Source organism: Sus scrofa, chromosome 6, assembly GCF_054392235.1.
Source record: "Sus scrofa isolate SSC_HxYL_T2T_F1_AM1 chromosome 6, Sscrofa_HxYL_maternal_Yorkshire_Landrace_v2.0, whole genome shotgun sequence".
Classification (NCBI taxonomy): Eukaryota; Metazoa; Chordata; class Mammalia; order Artiodactyla; family Suidae; genus Sus; species Sus scrofa.
In genome coordinates, this window is record NC_139388.1 from 7,329,438 (window position 1) to 7,350,402 (window position 20,965).

The following is a 20,965-nucleotide window of genomic DNA, read 5'->3' on the forward strand; positions in this document are numbered from 1 at the left end:
TGCTCGTGTTTTTTTTTCTAAAAACCCTAACTAACCTGCCCAAGTATTTTCTAAAAACCCTGCACTAACGTGCACACCCCGTGCTGCAGTGGTTGTTCCACATATGAGCATCCATCCCCTCCCACCAATGTCCTAGGTGACCGGCTCTGCTCCGTGCCAGGGTCACACAGAGCGCTGGGAGCTGGGACATGAAGAGTCCACAGGACTGATGGCGCAGGGGCCGGTCCCCAATAAGCTGTTTGGCTACCATCACTCACACAGGGGCTCACGGGTCACCTGCCTCCCAGCTCCTGGATGTGCGACCCTACCTCCCTGTTCGCTGCTCCTGGCACGCAGCTCAGCGAAGGGGCCAATGTGGGAAAAGCCTGTGACTCCCCCTGGAAGAAGAGGCCCCGGCACCAGGTGGAGATGGCAGGACACGAGGCTACTTGTACTGGCGCTGGACACACCCGAGTAACTCAGCCTGAGGAGGAGCACGGCACCCTGCGGCACCCTCTGGCAGCGCAGCACCCACCAGGTCATCGTGCCCATGCCGAGTCCTCTCACTCCCCTCATTTCACCTGCCCTCGGTCCTAGTCTCAGGGCAGGCAAGGCGGCCTCCTCGTGGCCACTCCCACTCACCCCCTGTGGGGAAAGCACGACACCTCAATGTCCCTGGCCCTCACGACCTCGTGCTAGTGTGTTTTCCTTACAATGAGACGTGTACTGTCTGCCACTGAAAAATGAGTGATGAATGTGAAAGGTGCCACAGGAGTATCGTGGTGGTTTTGTTAAAAAAAAAAAAGAAGAAGAAATCCATTTCCTAAGAGAGACATAATGAAGTTTGGTTTTTTTTTTTTTTTCTTTTTAGGTCCGCATCTGCAGCATATGGAAGTTCCCAGGCTAGGGGTGGCATCAGAGCTGCAGCCACAGGCCTACACCACAGCCACAACCACACAGGTTACGAGCCACTACCTACACCACAGCTCTCGGCAACTCATCCTTAACCCACTGAGCGAGGCCAGGGATCGAACCCGCATCCTCACGGGGACATCGGGTCATTAACCGGCGGAGCCGCAACGGGAACGCCTAAAGAAGTATTTAGAAATGAAATGATACACTGTCTGGCGTTTGTGTTATCCGACCTGCCATTCCACATCTTTTGATTGAAGCATTTAGACCAGTGACAGTTAAGGTAATTACTGATAGACAGGTATTTACTGTCCCGGTGCTTACTTTAGAATTTTCCAGCAAAGAAATGAAGGAGGAAGAAAAGAAGAGGTGAGTGTGGAGATGGAAGATGGATGAAATCAAAGTGGCCAAATGCTCCTAATTTTGTGATCTGAGTGACGAGCACGGGGTGGTGTCAGCCTGTGTGCTTTTGCCTGTGTTTGAGAGGGTCTACCACAGAAAGGTTTTTTTAAAGTAAATGACCCGAAGATGGGTGTCGTGAGCAGGAGGATGGCCCGGGCCGGCTGCCTCTACACGGACTGAATCACGAGCCGCTGCAGCTGCTGACCCGCAACACCCCGTGAAAGGAGCTCAAAGCGGATCCGGGGAGGGAGGCCCTCTGGGCTCCGGAAAAGCTGGCAGAACAGGTCTTCGCACAGCCCAATTCTTACATCTCCTTGCATCTAGCAAAGCACTAAAATCCCTCGTGGTGGCGTCTGCCCCCCGTGACGAGCGGGGACCTTCGCAAGATGAGCAGCGCACGTCTGTTCAAGTGTGTGCTGATTGCCTGCACCTCCCTGTCACCAAAGTCCCATCTATCCTGACCTTCCCCCACCTCTCTGGGAGGGTTTTCCAGAGCCCTCTGAAATGCCGCCTCCCGGGCTAGAGTCCTCCTCCTGCCCCAAATAAAACTTCACGCTCACCTTTTAGGTTGTGCATATATTTTTTTAGGTCAACGTTATGAACCAAAAATTGCTCTGGAAAAGGGCTATGATTTAAAAAAAAAGAAAAAGAAAAATGAAAAAAAGGTAGGGGGGAGGAGGAGAAGTTCTTGCTGTGGCTCCGCGGGTTGAGGCTCCGGCATTGCCAAAGCTATGGTGTAGGTCACAGCTGTGGCTTGGATTCCATCCCTGGCACAGCAAATTCTGTGTGCCATGAGTATGGCCAAAAGAGGGGCAAAAAAAGAGAAAAAAAACTTAAGAGAATACAAGTAAATGAAACTCCAGTGATATAAGTAAAAATTTAGACATGTAACCATGCATACATACAGTACTCATCAATACACACAAAGATCAATACCGCCTTCTCTGATCCCACAGGTCTGAGAGGTGGGGTTCTCATGCCCTTTTAAAGAGGAGGAAACTGGGACACAGAAAGGTCAAACCACCTGCCCAAGGTCACACAGCTCGTGAGAGGATGTCAGGTTTATCTCAGCCGAACTCGGTTTCTGGGCCGAGGCACTGCTGACATTTACGGATGAGGGATTCCTCGTTGCGGGTGGACTGACCAGTCCATCTCAGGATGTCGAGCAGCACCCCTGGCCGCTGCCCACTAAATGCCAGTAGCTGTCCTGAGCTGTGTCTGCAGCCACTGCCCTGGGGCGGAACCTCCCTTTGAAAACCACTGCCCAACACCAACTCCTCTATCTCAGCCACCAGCTCAGAGCCCACATGCAAACACGCCTGGAGACGCCCCTGTGTCTTGTGTTTTAAGGACAGCCATGCCATCTTATCCCCCAGAGGACCCACAGACTCCCCCACCTCAGTCACATCCTCCCTCCAATAGGGCAGGCCTCCTGGGGAATCACACCTGAGAGGAGCCGGGGAGGGAGGAAAAGCCAGCCGCCCGCCCGGGAGCCCTTCCCTCTCACGATCTGCACCCAGCAAAGGGCTGGTATGAGGCCAATCTCGTACCAGAGTCTAAGCCCCCAACGCGGCAGGCGGTAGAAGGAGAGAAACCCTCAGGACGGCTCCCCGCCAGAGCCCCCTACCCCGCAGTCCTCTCACCTGCTGCTCATGTAAGAGAAACCGCTGGAAGTCGTGCAGGTGGACAGCAGAGGCGTCCGGCCGGTCAGTGTTGCTGCCCTCGGGGAAAGAGAGGGTGTTTAGAGAGGAGCTTTGGACCGTCAGGAGGTGACCCCAGCCAGCAAGCCAGCCGCCCAGACACCCTGCCGGGTTCCCCCACAGTGCCAGGTGCAGGCGGCCAACGGGAAGACAGAGGTGACCCAGATGACATCTGGGTCCCAGGAGGATTCAAAGAGGAGCCGGGACGCCAGGATCTGGGAGAATCGGGCCCTGGAACCCACACGTAGCTGCTCCCAGGTGGTCCAGGATGGGAAGCGGGGTGGGGGGGCACGTGGACTGTGTGCGCTTGGACAGGACAGCACGGAGCGGGAGCTGATGCTGGAGAAGTGACCCCAGAGTTTGCTGAGCCACCAAAGGCCCTGAAGCAGGAGTGGGGGCGCAGGTGAAGAATCAACTCTGGCAGACGGGAAGAATCAATGAGTCCATGTACGCTAAGGGCCAGGGAGCGAGCAGAGGACCATGGGCAGGGAGAATTTTCCATCTGAGAGGAGGGAACCCCTCACCCTGAATCAGGGTAGACGTCACCTCGGCCGGCAGCTGGCCGGCTGATGGCCTCGTGCAGAGGATGTTCGAGGACCTCACGGGACTGGCGCAAACAACCCTGACCTCTCCAGAAAGCACGGCCTCGAGGGCAGGGCTCTCCAAGGCAATCAGTACTTTCGCCTGCAATTAGCACTTGCAGGGCAGGTGGGAGGGGGCTCTTTTTTAAAACACAGGAGATGAAACAGGCCTTAAGCCTTTTCCCTTCACTCAGAGTCCAAGAGTCTACTGTCTGTGAGTATATTTCTAAGCTTCTTTCCCAATCAGCCTCACAGTTCAACAGGCGTATTTTCATAAAAATACTACATGAGAACCAGATTTCTTTTATATGTATTCTTGGAGTCTTGGAGTTTCTGGTGTAGAACGTGGCAGTTGCCAGAGCACCCTTATCCCTGAGAGCTGGTTCCAAAAGAGCAGGCCCAGGTCCACAGGCAGCAAATCACATTCCCCGTGCTATTATCTCTGTGGCCAACACTGTTTCCAGATCAGCAGGCTTGGGAGACACAGCACACTTTATAAATTCCCCCACTTGGGGAATTAATAAGGGCAGTAAAGGTCCTGACAAGTCCTGCAGCACTCAAATTTTAGTAACAGTATCGTCATCCGCACTTAACAAGCCTTGCCATGAAGCACTTTGTATGCTTTGACCCACTTTAATTCGGTTGAACCTCTTTAACTGGAAATTTCGGCAACTCATCTCTGGGGAAGGAAGTCCTAGAGAAGCAGGCTTCGCTACACAACCTCCTGGATCAGCCTCCCAGCACCGCGCAAGCCCTGGTGCTGTGAAGGTGTATTCTCGGCTCGGGCTGAGGACGGCCAGTTCCCTAAGAGGAGGAGCCCGGCCCTGCGGAGACCAGTGCCTGCCAGAGAGGTGGCCCCCTGGAGGTCAGATGGCCAGGCTGGGAGGACCCACGAGGGACCAATGCCCAACACGGCTGCCCAGAACGTAACCCAGCAGTGGTGCCTCACCCCAAGATGAATACGGAGGAGTCCTTTTTGAATTCGTCGAGAATCTATGAAAACAGAAAGAATACATGCATGAAATAAGAACATGAGAACTAGTCAAGCCAGTTAATGCAAATAAATAGGTTTTACATGGTTAAAAAATTACTGCCATTTATGTGACTAAAAAATGTTTCAACTTGACTGAGAATTATGAAGCAAAAGGTGGAAGTCTTCCTCACCCCTTCACAGTCTTAATCCTGACAAGCAATCACTCTTAATTTGGCAGGTGCCTGTCTCAAGTTCATTTTATGGTTTTTTTTTTTTTTTTTCTTTTTAGGTCCACACCTGCTGCATATGGAAGTTCCCGGGCCAGGGGTTGAATCGGAGCTGCAGCTGCCAGCCTACACCACAGTCACAGCAACGCCTTATCTGAGCTGCACCTGCGACTTACACCACAGCTTGAGGCAACGCCAGATTCTTAACCCATGGAGCGAGGCCAGGGTTCAAACCTGCATCCTCACAGATACTAGTCAGGTTCTTGACCTGCTGAGCCACAACGGGAACTCCCACTTCATAAATATTCACTTAATTATACCTTATCATGTTACATTAATCTATATTTCCCAACTTCTTCAAGCTTTACATGTTATTCTGTAACCTCAAATCGCCCTGCTCTGAAAACCCACACTGTATTCTGTATGATGTGTGTCTTTTGATTTTCTACTTTTATGACCAGTATTATAAAGAATGCTCATACAGATCTTAGCACAGCTGTGCCAGTATTTCCATTAGGTAGATTCTTTGGTGGGAAAGCACCTGGATACAAGACGTGGGTGTTGGAGTTCCCGTCGTGGTGCAGCGGAAATGAATCCAACTAGGAACCATGAGGTTGTGGGTTCAATCCCTGGCCTCGCTCGGTGGGTTAAGGATCTGGTGTTGCCGTGAGCTGTGGTGTAGGTCGCAGATGCGGCTCGGATCTGGCATTGCCATGGCTGTGGCGTAGGCCAGCAGCTGCAGCTCTGATTCAACCCTTAGCCTGGGAAACTCCACAGGCCACAAGTGTGGCCTAAAAAAAAGACAAAAGACAAAAAAAAAAAATGTGCATGTTAACTTTGACACATTCACCCAACTGCTCTCCAGACAGCGGCCCCAGGAAATCAAAACTACAATGAGGTATCGCCTCACCCAGCAGGCAAAATTCTCACACAGCATCAAAAATTCTATAAACAATAGGGGGAAAAAAGCCTACAAACAATAAATCCTGGAGAGGGTATGGGGGAAAGGGAACTTTTCCACCCTGGTGGTGGGAATGTAAACTGGTACAACCACTATGGAGAACAGTCTGGAGAGTCTTTAAAAAACTAAATATAGAATTATCATATGATCCAGCAATCCCACTCCCGGGCATGTACCTGAGAAAACCGTAACTCAAAAAGGTAACATGCACCCCCATGTGCGCATGAACGCTGTTCACAACAGCCAAGATGTGGAAACCGTCGAAAGAGCCACTGACAGATGAATGGATAAAGAAGTGGTACATATATATACAGTGGAATATTACGCAGTCATAAAAAATGGAATACTGCCATTTGCAGTAATATGAATAGGCCTAGAGATTAGCATACTGAGTGAAGCACATCAGAGGAAGACAAATATCACGATATCCCTTATAGGTGGAACCTAATAAAGAATGATACAAAAAAACTGATTTACAAAACAGAAACAGACTCACAAATTTCTAAATCAAATCCATGGTTACTAAAGGGGGGGATACATTAGGAGCTTGGGATTGACATGTACACACCACTGTCTACAAAACAAACTAACAAGGACCTACTGCAGAGCACAGGGAAATCCACTCAATATTCTATAATCACCTACACACGGGAAAAGAATCCGAAAAAGAATGGAAATACGTATACGTATAACCGATTCGCTTTGCTGTACACCTGAAGGAAGTCACCTATACTCCAATACATTTAAATGTATTAAATTATTTACATTTAAAATAAATTTCTAGAAAATTTTTAAAAAAAATATTTAATTGAAAAACCACAAACAGTTGCCGTGATCAGCACGCCCACCTATGAACACACACCCTTTTGTGCGCCTCCACTGCTACATCTCACACCCTTAACATCTCAGTGAGCTCATTTCTACTCCTCGAATTGGAGAGAAAGAAATACTGGTCGGCTTTGGTCCTGCTCTTCACGACCTGCTGATGCTCTGACTACTGAGGTAAGAAGAGCCTGGGGCACCTGCCTCCTAGCTCAGCTCCACTTGCACCAGCTCATTGGCCAAGCAGTTTACACACACACACATACACCTGCCCATCATACCCTCACACACCCATACCCCACGTTCATTTCTGGTTAGGTTAGCATTACTTTAAGCATCTTTAATGAGGCTGTGATTGGATAAGCATTTGAATAATTCAGGGTACAAAGGGAAATACAGTCCTGGCAGGTCATAAATGCCAATGACATAAAACAACTCCTGCTCTAGACTCCCCAGTCCCCTTGCCAAAGTGCCTGCACAACAGGATGACCTTTGGAAAATCAATGTTCTAGAAAAGGTATTCACAGGCCCCTGGGAAGCATCATGTGGTCTGCATAAATCTGGGCATGTTTTTGTCTGTTTTCTGGAAAGATGATCCACAGCTTTAACCGGCATCTCAAAGAAGCAGGCCACCCCAACAGGTTAAGAGTCACTCTTAAAGACTCAGAAGTAACTTCCTTTCATTTCTGTGTCATTTGCAGCATGGCTATTTCTTTCTTTTAAAAAAAGAAGAGAAAGGGAATTTTAGGCAGTGCATGCTGTTCATTATCTGGACTGACGGGCCCTGTGATCACAGGGTCAAAACAGTGTTTAAGGCCAGATCCTTTCCAAACCCAAGCCCCGAGACTGGTTTTCCCACCTGTGGAGAAAACTCATCTGCGACCTGCCTTGTTATCCAACCCCTGAGGTCCTTAAAGCCAGCCCCTTCCTCTCTGTGCCTTGCAAGGAAACACAGAAAAATTTCCACCTCCTTTCAGCCACAAGAGAGATGGGATGAAGGTGGAGGTGCCCCCTGAGCCAGGAAGGATGGGGACAAACCCTCACTTCCCTTCTCTGCCCACAACCTCCTGTCACCCCATTTGTTGAAACCCCCAGAAGCCTGTTAGCAGAGGGAACGTGTTTGCAGGAATCAGCCCCTTGGGATACAAAGCAGGGCAGGACCCGACTGAAAGCAAAGCAGCAGATCCCACCAGCCCAGGGCTCAGCACTCAGCAGCACACATGAAAGCAAACTCAGCTCTCTCAGAATTCAAGGCCAAGCTGCCTGAGAACACGCTAGCAGAATGCATTTGGGACCAAGTCAAAGGAACTGGGAGAGGGGAGCCAAAGTGATTCCTGAGCCCACCCAGGGGGGCAGCTCATGTTCACTGCAGTGGAGATGGGGACGGCATGAGGCCTCTTCTGGATATTCTAGTGTGAGATGCCAGGCAAGCTGGCAGTCAGGTAGGAGAGCCTGGCATCCAGGGGCAGGTGGGGGATGGAGACTTGTTTCCAGAAATAATCAGCAGAAGGATACTACTGGAAGCTGGGGGACCAGACATGCCCAGATCAGGAGTAAACACGCTGATAGAGACAGGAGCTCTGTGGACTAAGTTTGGGGCATGGAAATAACAAAAAAGCCACAGCATGGTGGGTCTTTTCCTGAAAGCAGCCGAGTGGCCACTCCAGGGCTGCAGTAGGTACCAGGCATTTCTCCCTCTGGGTTTCAGTGTGACCACAGGGAAAGCCACGGACGCTTGAGGATTCACTGGCATGGGTGAGCAGGGGGCTGGCTGGCACTGACGGTGCCCCACTGCGTGCACCCAAGACTCTTGGGGATCAGGATGGGTGGGAGAGAGTGTACTCAGGGGCCCCCTCTGGAAGCAACTTTTTCTTTTTAGGGCCGCCCTGTGGCATATGGAAGTTTTCAGACTAGGGGTCGAATCAGAGCTTCAGCACGCAGCCATAACCACAGCCACAGCCGCACCAGATCTGAGCAGCTCTGTGACTTATGCCACAGCTCACGGCAATGCCAGATCCTTAACCCAGTGAGCGAGGCCAGAGATCGAACCTGCATCCTCATGGATACCAATCAGGTTCTTAACCCGCTAAGCCACAGCAGGTACTCCTGGCAGCAACTACTGGTACCAGCACATGCCAGCTAAGCAGTAGCCCTGCCTGGGACATGCCAACCTTTACATACCAAGAAACTGAAGACCCAGCCAAGGATGTTGTGAGCGAGCGGACGGCAAGGTAAGAGAAGACTGAAGATGGCGTAGCATCCACAAGCCAAGTGACAATACCAAGGAGAGAGTGACCAACTGTCACATGGGTCACAAGCCACTGAGCAGATAAGATAACGACCAAAGGATGGATCGCTGGGCTTGTCAACACAGAGGTTACTGGTGATGAGACAAGATGAGCGGCTGGGGGTGGCAGGCAAGGAAACACAATGGCAGTGGGCTCCAGAGAGGGAGGGTGGCAAGTGGAGAAGCGGTGTGGATGGCGCTCCTGGAATAGGCTGCCGCATGGGCGGCAGAGTAATGGGGCAGCAGGTGGAAGGGGGAGACGTCGGGGGGATGCTCTACAGACGGAAGAACATACAGCACATGTAATGGGGAGAAGAACTGCGTCCCCCGAAAGACACGTCCACGTCCTAACACCACCTATGAATGCGACCTTCTTTGGAAATAGGGTCTCTGCAGATGTAATCAAGTTGAGCTGAAGTCATGCTGGATTGGGGTGGCCCTAAATCCAATGACTGGAGTCCTTTCTAAGAGACAGATGTGCAGACAGACAGACACAGGGGGAGACGGTGCCCATGTGATGATGGAAGCAGAGGTTGGAGAGCTGCGTCTCTGAGGTGGGGAGCCCCCAGGATCCCCAGCCAACACCAGAGGCCGGAAGGAGGCAAGAGAAGGGACAGCTTCTCCCCTGGAGCCTTCAGAGGGAGTGTGACGCTGCCAAGACCAGATTTCAGCCTTTCAGCCTCCAGCACTGGGAGAGAATAAAAGTCCGCTCTTTTAAGCCACTCAGTTGTGGGTCCTTGGTGACAGCCGCCCTGGGAAACTGACCGGGCATGTTTGCGAGCTGCCACGGGGCAGCCGGGATCTCACCATCACCTATTAGGAAGGCAGGAAAACAAACCCCACTTCAGAAACAAGGAACAGGCAGGGAGCACACATGATCGTTCCAAAGCTATGGTCTGAGAAATCCACACCCTGATAAAACTCTACTGCCCCACACAGCAGGTGCAAAGGCACGTAAAATACATGCCATCCTAGCAGTATGGGCAGAATATTCTAGATGCTATGGGCACACTGGGGAGGCAGCAATTACTTTATTTTAGCATCACTGTGTAGGGTTACACAGGACATTCGGCCCTCTGTGACTCCAGGTAACGTCTTTGAACCGTTTCTCCCAGCCAAGGTCAAGGACATCAGGGTGCTGTCTGTTCTGTGGACCCCTAGGGCCTTCCTCGGTCACTGAAACATTTATGGAAGGGATGGCTAAAATGATAAGATACACAAATTTCTCTGGGGGAAATTAAAAGGCCATAGGGAAACTAAATGAAATTGAAGTTAAATTAAGTTAAATTAAAAGGCTCCAGGGAAAAGTCACCCATGACTTTTGGTCCCCAGGAGAAGAGCAGGAGAGGCTGTTACCAGCTAGACAAGGATAGAGGCCACGCCAAACGGGGGCGACTGCATAAATGATGACCCCCAGGGTCAGAGGCCCCCCTGAGGTGGGGAAGTGGGGTTTTTCCACGTGGTTGGGAGGAATCACGCCCTCTGGGGCTGAAACTGGACCTCAACATTTTCTGTGCCCCGCGGGTCCTGTGAGGTGGCCAAGGGGAAGATCGCAGTGATGGGAAAGCTAACCAGATTCACCGCCTCCGTCTACACTGTGGAAGCCTGTCGCCCTGGACCACCGATTAGAATAACCTGTGACAGGCCTGGAATCCACCACCAAAACATGACAATGTCAGTCACCCACTCCCCACGTGCCTGCACCCGTGGAAAATCTGCAAGAACAAACATCAAGCTTCTTAACTGAAAGTATAATCGCAGGTATAGTCACAGGTAGGCTTGCAGGTGTTTTAATTTCCTTTTTAATTTATATGTACTTTCTTTTTGTCTTTTCTATGGCCGCACCCACGGCATACGGAGGTTCCCAGGCTAGGGTTCCAACCAGAGCTGTAGCTGCTGGTCTACACCACAGCCACAGCACCTCGGCATCTGAGCCGTGTCAGCAACCTACACCACAGCTCATGGCAACGTCAGATCCTTAACCCACTGAGAGAGGCCAAGGATCGAACCTGCAACCTCAAGGTTCCTAGCTGCATTCGTTAACCATTGAGCCACGACGGGAACTCCTACATGCACTTTCTACTTTGCATGGAATGACGATGCATTGCTGTGCAGATGTCAGAAAGGAACTTCCTGTCATGGCTGCCGGTCTTCTGCTTCAGTACAGGGGCAGAGCAAAGGACACTCTGGGAAACCTACTTGTGACCAAGAAGGTCTTCTGGAAACTGGACGAGGCCAGCTGACCTCCCCGCCTCCAGGGGGGAACCTGTCTCCTAAAGACAGGCCGACAGGAACAGTCAAACTCCACGTCCTGAGGACAAGCGCATGCCAGACACACTGCTGGGCGACTGAGAGCTATGAGTTCTTTTAAACTTCGAGCATCTAGGACAGGCACTGTCACCCCCAGGAGGGTCAGGAAATTTAATACTGCTCCAAGCTAAAAGGAATGCTAAAGGAATATGAGTGCCACCTTACAAAAATTATAGCAGAGTTGTTTTCTATTTTAACAGGCAGACAAGAACCTACAATCAGATCCCGGGGGGACACAGTATGGGACAGCAGAGGGCTGGGTATGTTTATATTCCCTTGCACCTTGCAAGGCTGGGAAGGCCCTTGTTCTTTGAACTGCACTGGATATAATTTGTAAGCTGATTATTGATTATTCGTGAGCTGCTGGAGAGCGACTCGGAACCCATGGTGGACTTTGAAAGATGGCTCCAGGGATCTCCACTTCCTGCTAGCCAGACCCTGTGTTGGCCCTATGACTTGCAAACATAGTGGGAGGTACGCAATGGTGAGTGTGTGACTGCGTGGTGATGTTACATATGCTTAGAGTACCACCTTGCTGGCCTTGAGGAAGCAAACAGCCAGGCAGGGAGCCCCAGGCATTGAGAAGCTACAGGGAGGCGACAGGAGGTACGGGCGGCCAGCAAGAAGCTGGAGCTCTGGGTCCTACAACCGCAAGGAACCCAAAGCTGCCGCCACCACCTGAGCTTGGAAGCAGAGCTCTTCCATCTGATCCGCAGATGAGACCACAGCCCCAGGGAAAATCCTAAATGTAGCTGTGTGAGACCCCAGGGGTAGAGAATCCAGCCAAGGGATGCCTGGATGCCTGAGCCCCAGAAACGGAGGGAGAACAAGTGCGCACCATCGTAGCGCTCTTAGGCACATAACAGGAACTAACAGAGAGCGACCAGAGGGTACCAAGAATACATCATGTGAAACGGCAGGGCTAAAACCAGAGGAATCGACTGTCACCCAGGAGGTCCCCTGTGACGCTCCGCTAAGTACCTGGCATTGTCACTGCAGCATCCCCGGGTCACTGCTGTGGTGCAGGTTCAGTCCCCAGCCCAGGAACTTCCACATGCTGCAGGGTGTGGCCAAAAAATACAACCAAAAAAAAAGGGGGGGGGGGATTCCAACCACCTCATGGGACCACAACGCCAGTCCTGGACGGAGAGCAAGAATAATATCGGTCAGCCATCCTCACTCATCACCAGGGCCTGCAAATCCCACACCCACAGCCCCCACGACCCGAGAGGGAACTTCGCGGGTCAGGCAGGGAAGTAGCAAAGCAGCAGCTACGAAGCGGGGTACTAGATTTAAACATTTAAGGGAAAACTGGCACAATGTCTTGGGTTTTCTTCAAAATCACCTGAGAAGAGGGAAGTGTCTAAGGGCAGAGATGAAATGAGACGGCCAAGAAGGGACCACTGCTGAAACTGGCTGACGACACATGGCAGGGGTAGGGGTGTTTGTATTATTAGCTCTGTGTGTCTGTGTTTGACATATCCCGGAATTAGTAATGCTCAAAAAAGCTAAAAAGAATTCTCAGTGGGTGGGCCATGAGGCTGAGCAAAGGGGAACTCAAATCCTGGCCCTGCAGCTCTGCCAGCAAGACACCTCTCTGAGCCTCATGCTCTTCACGTGAATAAAGATAGTAACAGCACCTCTCGCTGGTCGTGAGGAAGATAAAATGTACTTTAGACACTCAGCATAGCCTCGAATTCACCTAGGAGATGTTAGCTCTGATCTTTATTCATAATACTCTTATTACAGTCTAGGCAGAGATCCAGTCCCTCCCCAGAAAGGAACACATGGAATTAAATTTCCTATCTTCCCGCTGCTGCACAACTTTTAGAAGCCTTGAGGCTTGACAGCAGCAGCATAAGCAGGTGGTTAGACAAAAGGAGGAACTGTCCATCTCAAGTTGGAGGCCTACAGCTACGGATAAGCAGGAACCCACTCCCTGGATTTGGCCCTGGGGGTCACCAATCACCGCCCACAGCCCTGTCTCCCCAAGGAGCCCAAGACAGCCAGCTGAGCCCCCGGGAGCACAGAGGCGATAATTTTCTCTGCACTGAGCTTTCAGCGAGGAGCTCAGGAAGCAAGTGATACGCTGACACTGAGGGGGAGAAAGGTTACCCACAATGAGGCTTCGCAATCAGGCCAGTAACCATCTACAGAGCCTGGGGCTTCGTGTTCAAATTCCGAGTCACAGAATTATAATATGCAGTGATATTATAACACGCAGACTGGACAGTTACATCCTTCAATGGTGGAGGTCAGAGGCTGGTGTTCCAAAAAGCCTTAGAGGCCGGGTAGGTGACATGAATTAGTGGAGAGCTGGGTATGGGGAGGGGGCTGAGGCAAACCAGAGCGAGCTTGACTCCCTCCATCCAGAGGTCATCAAATATAGCCAGAGCTCAGGACCCGTACACAGCCGGAGCTCTTTTTTTTTTTTTTTTTTTTTTTTTGAAGAGAAGTGAAAAATCTTTTTTTTTTTTTTTTTAAATGGCCACACCTGCAACATATGGATGTTCCCAGGCGAGGGATTGAATCAGAGCTGCTGCTGCAAGCCTACACCACAGCCACAGCAATGCCGGATCCGAGCCACATCTGCAACCTACACGGCAACGTGCGGCAACACCGGATCCTTCACCCACCGAGCAAGGCCAGGGATCGAACCTCCATCCTCACGGATACTATGCAGGTTCTTAACCTGCTGAACCACAACAGGGACTTTCACTCCCAAGTTTTAAATGTAGGCAATTCATTTAAAAACAAACCCCCAAACCCCATTTAAACCATTAAGCCCCCAAGGATAAGTGAACGCCGACGGGTGAATACAGAGTTCTGGCCACCTGGGGATTCTGCAGAAATCTGACTCAAAGTTCTTCCTCTTCTTCCTCTCTCTCTCTCTGCACAGACAGACAGACAGACAGACACACACACACACACACACATTACGCCTGAGGAAGAACCATAATGTTAAGTGCTCTCGGGTGGCACTTCATCAGGGCAGAGACTATCAGTGACCACCTGACGTACCAGCAGGTGCCAAAGCTTTGGTGCCAACCTTGTTCTCAAGCTGTGTCTGCCCACTGTCTGATAAGACAGCATCTTCAAATTTAAGGTACACAATTATCAAAACTGCTTTTGGCAACTACTTCTCCCAAGTGAATTGAGCTTTTCTCAGACCTGGCCAACTAAGACACCAAGAGTTGCTATTCTGGATTTCACGTATACAATGTCATCACAACGTTTTCACTGTTCTCAAGAACTGATTATACATAAAAGTGACAGATTTTAAGCTAACAGGTGTTTTGATCAGTTTTTATGCAGCACTTTTTAATTAAGGTTTCATATAAAAAGGGGGAGGGATTAGAGAGGTTTTAAAAGTGTTAATAGCCGATGACCTGATTTAACACCTTCATTTTATAGAGGAGGCGAGTTGGGGGAGGTGGGCAAGGAAGGCTTTTCCCAAAATCAATCTGTCAGCTAGAGGTCAAGTTGGGGCTGGAATCCAGGTCTTTCAACACCCAAAGCCTGCAATCTTTCCACTCACTTTGCTAAACCAAGAACTGACCATTACATGTGTGAAAAAAGGAACACACTATAAACCAACCTTTTGCTCTATAAAATAAGGCATTTTCCCCCAATTTGGACAGACGAGAAATGGATCTCCCATTTTCCCACTTCAGATACAACCCAAATCCCATGGCCAGTGGTCACCTACCCAGAGCCCTCCCCCTGCGGCCAGCGTGCAGACCTCCAGGCAGAAGGCAACTGAACACTGTCGGTCACGCTCATCACTTGAAAATGCCTGCACTTGACCCCCAACCCCTCCCCACTTTCACGATCCCCCTGAGCCCGGCAGAATGGGAATCACTGCCCGCACTGCACAGATGAGAGGGTTGACCGTGGGAGGGGTCCGTGGCTATAGCTCAAGATCAACAGCTGGTTGGAGAAAGTAGGTCCATCTGGCTCCAACCCCCAAGCATCCTCTGTGCCCTCACAGCTCTGCTCCAGAGCCACCTCAGCCACCTGCAGAGCTCCTGTCCAACAGTGACAGCGGCAGTCACCTACCAGCATGGTGCTCCATGCACGGCAATGAAAACCTCACTTTTTAAGCTTTATGAGCTTTTTTTTTCTTTTTAATGGCCGCACTTGCAGCATACGGAAGTTCCCGGGCCAGGGACTGAATCTGAGCAGCAGCTCTGACCGACTGTGTTGGCCGAGGATTAAACCCTTGCCTCTGCAGCAACCCCAGCCACTGCAGTCAGATTCTTAACCCACTGTGCCACAGCATGAACCCCTTTATGGGACTATTTCTAATTGCAGAAATAATGTGCTACCTGGGAACAAGCTGAAGAAAACTGAGGTGTGGCAAAGAAAAATGTAATTTTCGCTCCTGCACAGCTTCCCAAATCCCTCCAGGACACAGACAAAGAGCATATGATATCACTTATAGCTGGAATCTAATATACGGCACAAAGGAACCTTTCCTCAGGGAAAAAACTCATGGACTTGAGAACAGACTTGTGGTTGCCAAGGAATGGGGGGAGTGGGATGGACTGGGAATTTGGGGTTAACAGATGCAAACTATTGCCTTTGGAATGGATAAGCAATGAGAACCTGCTGTATAGCACTGGGAACTCTGTCTAGTCCCTTGTGATGGAGCCTGATGGAAGATAACGTGAAAAAAAGAATATACATAAATATACACACACACACATGCACGTGTATACACACAAATATATATACATACACACACGCACACATATATCTGTATGACTGGGTCACTCTGCTGTACAGCAGAAATTGACAGAACACTGTAAATCAACTATAATGGAAAAAATTTTAAAATCTTAAAAAAAAAAAAAGGCAACACTAAATGTGAGGTGTGTGCTCTTCCATACTTTCTCTTTGTTCTAAAAACACCCACAAATATACACAGGAGGATTCTTTGTTTGTTACCAAAAAAATCAGACCTAGTTCCTCGAGTGAATCTGCTGCTGCCTTTCCTCACAAAATATCATGAGCATCCCTCCAGTGGGACAGAATCGCAACTGACTCGGCCTCCTCATCGGCCGCATAGCATGGATGGACCAAAATGACCCAGCAACTGCTCTACACCGAGGCGTTCGGACAGCTCCCAGGTATTTTGCCAGCATAAGCAATAAACGATCTGGTAACACACTCCTAGGTCTCAGAGTTTTCATTTCTCTAAAAGAGCCCCCCAAAACGCCACCGTCAGGTCAAACTATATGCAAATCTTAACTCTAGAATAGCATATTATCTTAAAAAATATATTCTTGGAGTTCCCACTGTGGCGCATCAGGTTAAGAACCCAATGTAGTCTCTGTGAGGATGTGCATTTGATCCCAGGCCTCGCTCAATGGGTTAAGGATCCAGCACTGCCACAAGCTGTGGCGTAGGTCACAGATGTGCTTCGTGTCTGGATTTGCTGTGGCTGTGGCACAGGGCTGCAGTTGCAACTTCGATGTGGTCCCTAGCCTGGGAACTTCTGTGTGCTGTAGGTGCAGCCGTTAAAAAAAACAAGAAAAGAAAAAATATATATTCTCATTAACATCAGTCAAGGATAGAAAGAAGGAACACACTCAAATAATCCCTCCAAATGGAGATGGTCACTACTAATAAGCAGACACATTTCTTTCCAGAATGAGATTAAACAGCAGAGTTGGCTGAACTTCTTTTTACTTTAATAAGTTTGGATTAAATTCCAGGCAGACTTAGGGGCACTCATGTTCCCACCAAGAAGGTATGCACTGTCCCCACGGCTCTGTCACGGTGAAAAACTTGGCCAATCTAAGAGGCGAAAAAGCATGGTGCCATCACCCCTGCTTCGTATTTCCTCGACTAGCAGGGACGTGGAACACATCCTGGGTTGCTTAGGAACATGCTGGACTTTGAAACGCAGGGAAAACAAAAACACCATTCAATCATTTGCCCAAGAATCATCTTACCGATTTTTGCTGTTCAAACATAAGTTTTTTATAGAAGAGATGGAACTGCTCAAAGCTGAGTTCATCTTTGTGTGCGCCAATTTCCTGTAAATGTAAAAAAAAAAAGTGACCACACGATTTCTGGTGTCCACCACAAGAATGCCTCCCCCCTGTTCACACGGCTCTCCTACAACACTGGCTGAAATCTAACTTGCATTGCTCTGAACCCACCATCCACAAGCTTCCTACTTTATCTGCCTGGAGCACATGCCCACCAGGGACCCAGGTAAGACCCTGCCCTTGACAGCCCAAAACAGTAGGGTCCCAGCTGGAATCCCAAGAGCCTGATTGTAGAGCTCCTCCTTCTAGAGGCAGAAGATACTTTCAAATCCAGCCATACTTACAGGGTATGTACAGATAGGTCATACTTAAAGGCCTAAGGAAAGGAACCAAGCTTTTGGAGTTAAGAGTTCAATTCCAGTCAAGGTTTGTCCCCTGAACTGCTTCATGGCTTTGGGCAATTCACTCGAGCCTCTCAGACCCTCAGTTTCTTCATGTGTGAAATGGGAGAGCCACTACCACCACCCTCCTCCTCCCGGACTTCCCTGAAACCAAACCAGATAACAACCACGAAGCACCTGCCGGCTAAAGCCTGGATAAAGAATGAACTTCCAGTTATGTGGCAGCCAGTGGGCGGTGCTTCTTAAGTCTCTCTTCTCCCCATCCCCACCCTTCCCTGGTTTTGCCTTCTTGGATTAGGTGGGATGCTCGGGGCCAGCCAAAAGACGGCTTGATAAGCCATCAAGTGTGCCTTCCTCCAGGAGTTCTTTGGCACAACCATGAATGAGGTTTTTCAGCTGAGGAGTCCGGTGACATGGCCCTGTGACTCCTGCAATGCGGACTACTGGGACGGAATGTCATTGGGTTCCTGACAAGAGTCAATAGGTCTCTGAAAGCCAGAAAGAGTGCCCAGAGCTCACCTCCATCCTTCCACCACTGAGGAGAGCCCACCTGACCTACCCATCACTCATGGAGCAACTAGACCTACCGATCTACCGATGGGTCACCGAGCCAGGACCATCATTAAATGATGACAGGCAGAGGAGCGGTAGGGGGATGGGAGGATGGGCAGGAGGAAGGATGGGCAATGAGGGGCGGGTGGGAAGAGGGGTGAAAGGCAGAGAGATGCTGGCTCTGCCAACGACGCTGTCAGGACTTGCATACAAAACGCCATGTCGCCGGCAACCTTCATAATGAATCTTTCAGAGTATTTTCCAAAAGAAACACATGTGTTCATGTTACTAAAAGGCAAAGAGGCTGCGGGACGGTGAGGGGAAGGGCAAGCTGGACGGTGGAAACGTTCCCAGTCAAGCAGCCCGGGGAACACGGTCTGTGTGGACGCCGTCCCCTGCCAGGACTGAGAACGCGGTCCGAAGACGTGCCCACGATCGCTCTGTGCTAAGAAGGACGAAGAAGACGAAGGACTTTCCAGGGCACCATTCAGAGGAGCACGAAGGCACCGTGGCCCTGGGTTCACATGATCGCCAGGCTGAGTCACGCAACTTACCAGAAACTTGTCTTTGAGGAACTTGGCGCTGCTCACTTTGAAGTTGACCAGCGGCAGGATGGCCTTCAGCTCTCGGAGGCTGATGCTGCAAAAGAGGGGAACCCCAGCCCGTCAGCCTCGACGGGTTTCATCCGCGGAGGGTCAGTGTCAGTGGGCACTACCTGGGAACAGAGGCCCGGGATTCAAGGGGCGGGGGGTGACCTCCCATTCAGGGATGGCTGTGGACACGGGTCCTGTAGGAGATGCACGGCGTGGGCAGACATGGTGTCAGATGACCTTTGTGGATACGAAATGTCACAGGAGCTCAAACCAAGGGGTGGCCACTGAAGGTCAGAGGGGCGGAAGGAGCCAACCTTGTCTGAACACCTACTGTGTGCCAGGCTGCCCTGGGAGCTATTCAGGCAATGTCACCTCACCCTTCCCTACATTCAACCCCCTACACAGTGTACATTCTCGACTCCCCCCAGGTTCAGAGCTGGCAATGGGGGTGGGGGGCAGGGGATGCTGCTCAAGGTCAGAGCAGGTCTAACGACCTTCAGAGGTGGGTACCCATCACTTCCATGTTCCCGATGAAGACACTGAGGCTCAGAGAGGTTCGCTGCTAGGACATCGGGGCTGCAACTCCACTGCTGGCTGCTTCCAGCTCTGCCTGTACCCACTGCATGGAACTGGGTGGGTTGAGGCGCAGTGAGTCAAGGGTGCAGAGCTAAGTGTCAGCCAAGGGAGAGCGGGTGGTCTGGGGAACTTTGGTGTGGCCAAAGAAAACTGCTCTGTGTTCTTGGAAACGTCACACTAGACAGGGGCTGTGCGCGGCCAGGAAGGAAGTCTGCCCAGGCTGCGGGCAGAAAATGGCCCGGCTTCCCCTATGCTGTAAAGGCAGCCTCTGCCAGGACACCAGACAGAAGCAGCACATTACACTCAGCAGCTTCACCAGGAGATGACCCAGGGGACTCCTGGCCACCCCAGGGTCCCTGCCTCCTGCATCTCTGTCCCTAACATCAGGGACCTTTGTGGGCCAAATGCCCTCCTACGGCCCCACGACCACCAGGGCCAGCAGTCAGGGCTTTCCCAGCAAGACGGTGAGAGCAACACAAAGCTGTGGGGCCCGCTGGCAGAGAGGCAAGCAGGCTAGCTGAGACCCCTGCTTCTGACCCAGCCCTATGGCATCCACAAAGAGCATGGCCAGGGCAGGGTGGGGGGAGAGGAGCAGAGGGGGCTGGCGCTGCAAAATGAGGCAGGGCGGTGGTCGGACCGAGATGGTGGCCGAGGGGCGCATCCAGGACCAAGGGAAAGGTCACAGTGCCTTGGGGGACCCAGAACTTTCAGGCAGAAATGGGGCCAAGAAGCCTTCCCACATCCAAGAACAGAGAGACTGGGGAGGTGGGGGGCACTGCGGCAAACACGGGCTGTGGGCACATGCGAACCTGAGCACGGGGACATGCAAGCCCACCTGCTTCCAAAGACCTGCCTTGCAGCGGAATGACTGAGCCCCCAGGAAAAGGGGGACCAAAGAGCCTCTTCAGGCTTCTGTGCAGGGACCTTGCCACTCCACTCCCTGGGCTGCATCTCCCCCTCGTGCTCCGCTCTGGGCACACTGACTGCCAAGCCGCTGGAGACTAGGAAGCCGGCAGCTCCCAGCTGCACCCCTCTCCCTGTCCAGGACTTGTCATCAGATAGAGTGCCTCAGCCAAGGTCACGTGCCACCCTGTAGCCTTAATCAGGACAGCGCTGCAGGGCTGTCCTCAGAGCTCCCCATGGGGTCAGCTGAGTCAGGGGCTGTGATGGCACCACCACCCAATGCCCCTTCCCACCACCCCCTCCCTGACTTCACGTCCACAGGGGTGGATCCCCTACTCACTCCCCTATAAGCTTCCTGCACACAAACCCACATCTCAGGTTCTCTTTCCTGCAGGTTCAACCTGTGACCACAGGTTAGGAACCAGGGCAATCTCTTTGGGGAGAGATGGCAAAAATCCCCCTCATTTTGAATTAGCTTATTTATTTGTTTGTTTGCTTGCTTGCTTTTTAGGGCTGTACCCACAGCATATGGAGGTTCCCAGGCTAGGGGTCTAATCAGAGCTGCAGCTGCCGGCCTACACCACAGCCACAGTTACAGCAGATCCAAGCCATATCTGCAACCTATACCACAGCTCACAGCAACGCCAGATCCCTAACCCAATGAGCAAGGACAGGGATCGAACCCACATCCTCATGGATCCTAGTCGGGTTCATTACCCCTGAGTCACAATGTGAACTCCTATACTCAGATTTTATTTTTTGTCTTTTGTCTTTCTAGGACCACATC

The 20,965-nt window shown here is 51.1% G+C and overlaps 1 protein-coding gene across 3 annotated transcripts in view; it reads right to left on the minus strand.

Moving 5' to 3' along the window:
* Positions 1 to 20,965, minus strand: part of PLCG2 (phospholipase C gamma 2) — a 165,595-nt gene that overhangs the window by 71,691 nt on the left and 72,939 nt on the right. For all 3 annotated transcript variants that reach the window (XM_021093743.2, XM_084959462.1, XM_084959461.1), the window contains exons 6-9: positions 18,661 to 18,745; positions 17,115 to 17,198; positions 4,524 to 4,567; positions 2,937 to 3,009 (exon numbers count right to left, since the gene is read on the minus strand). In XM_021093743.2, coding sequence (XP_020949402.2) covers positions 2,937 to 3,009; positions 4,524 to 4,567; positions 17,115 to 17,198; positions 18,661 to 18,745 — 286 coding nt within the window. The remainder of the gene's footprint in view (positions 1 to 2,936; positions 3,010 to 4,523; positions 4,568 to 17,114; positions 17,199 to 18,660; positions 18,746 to 20,965) is intronic.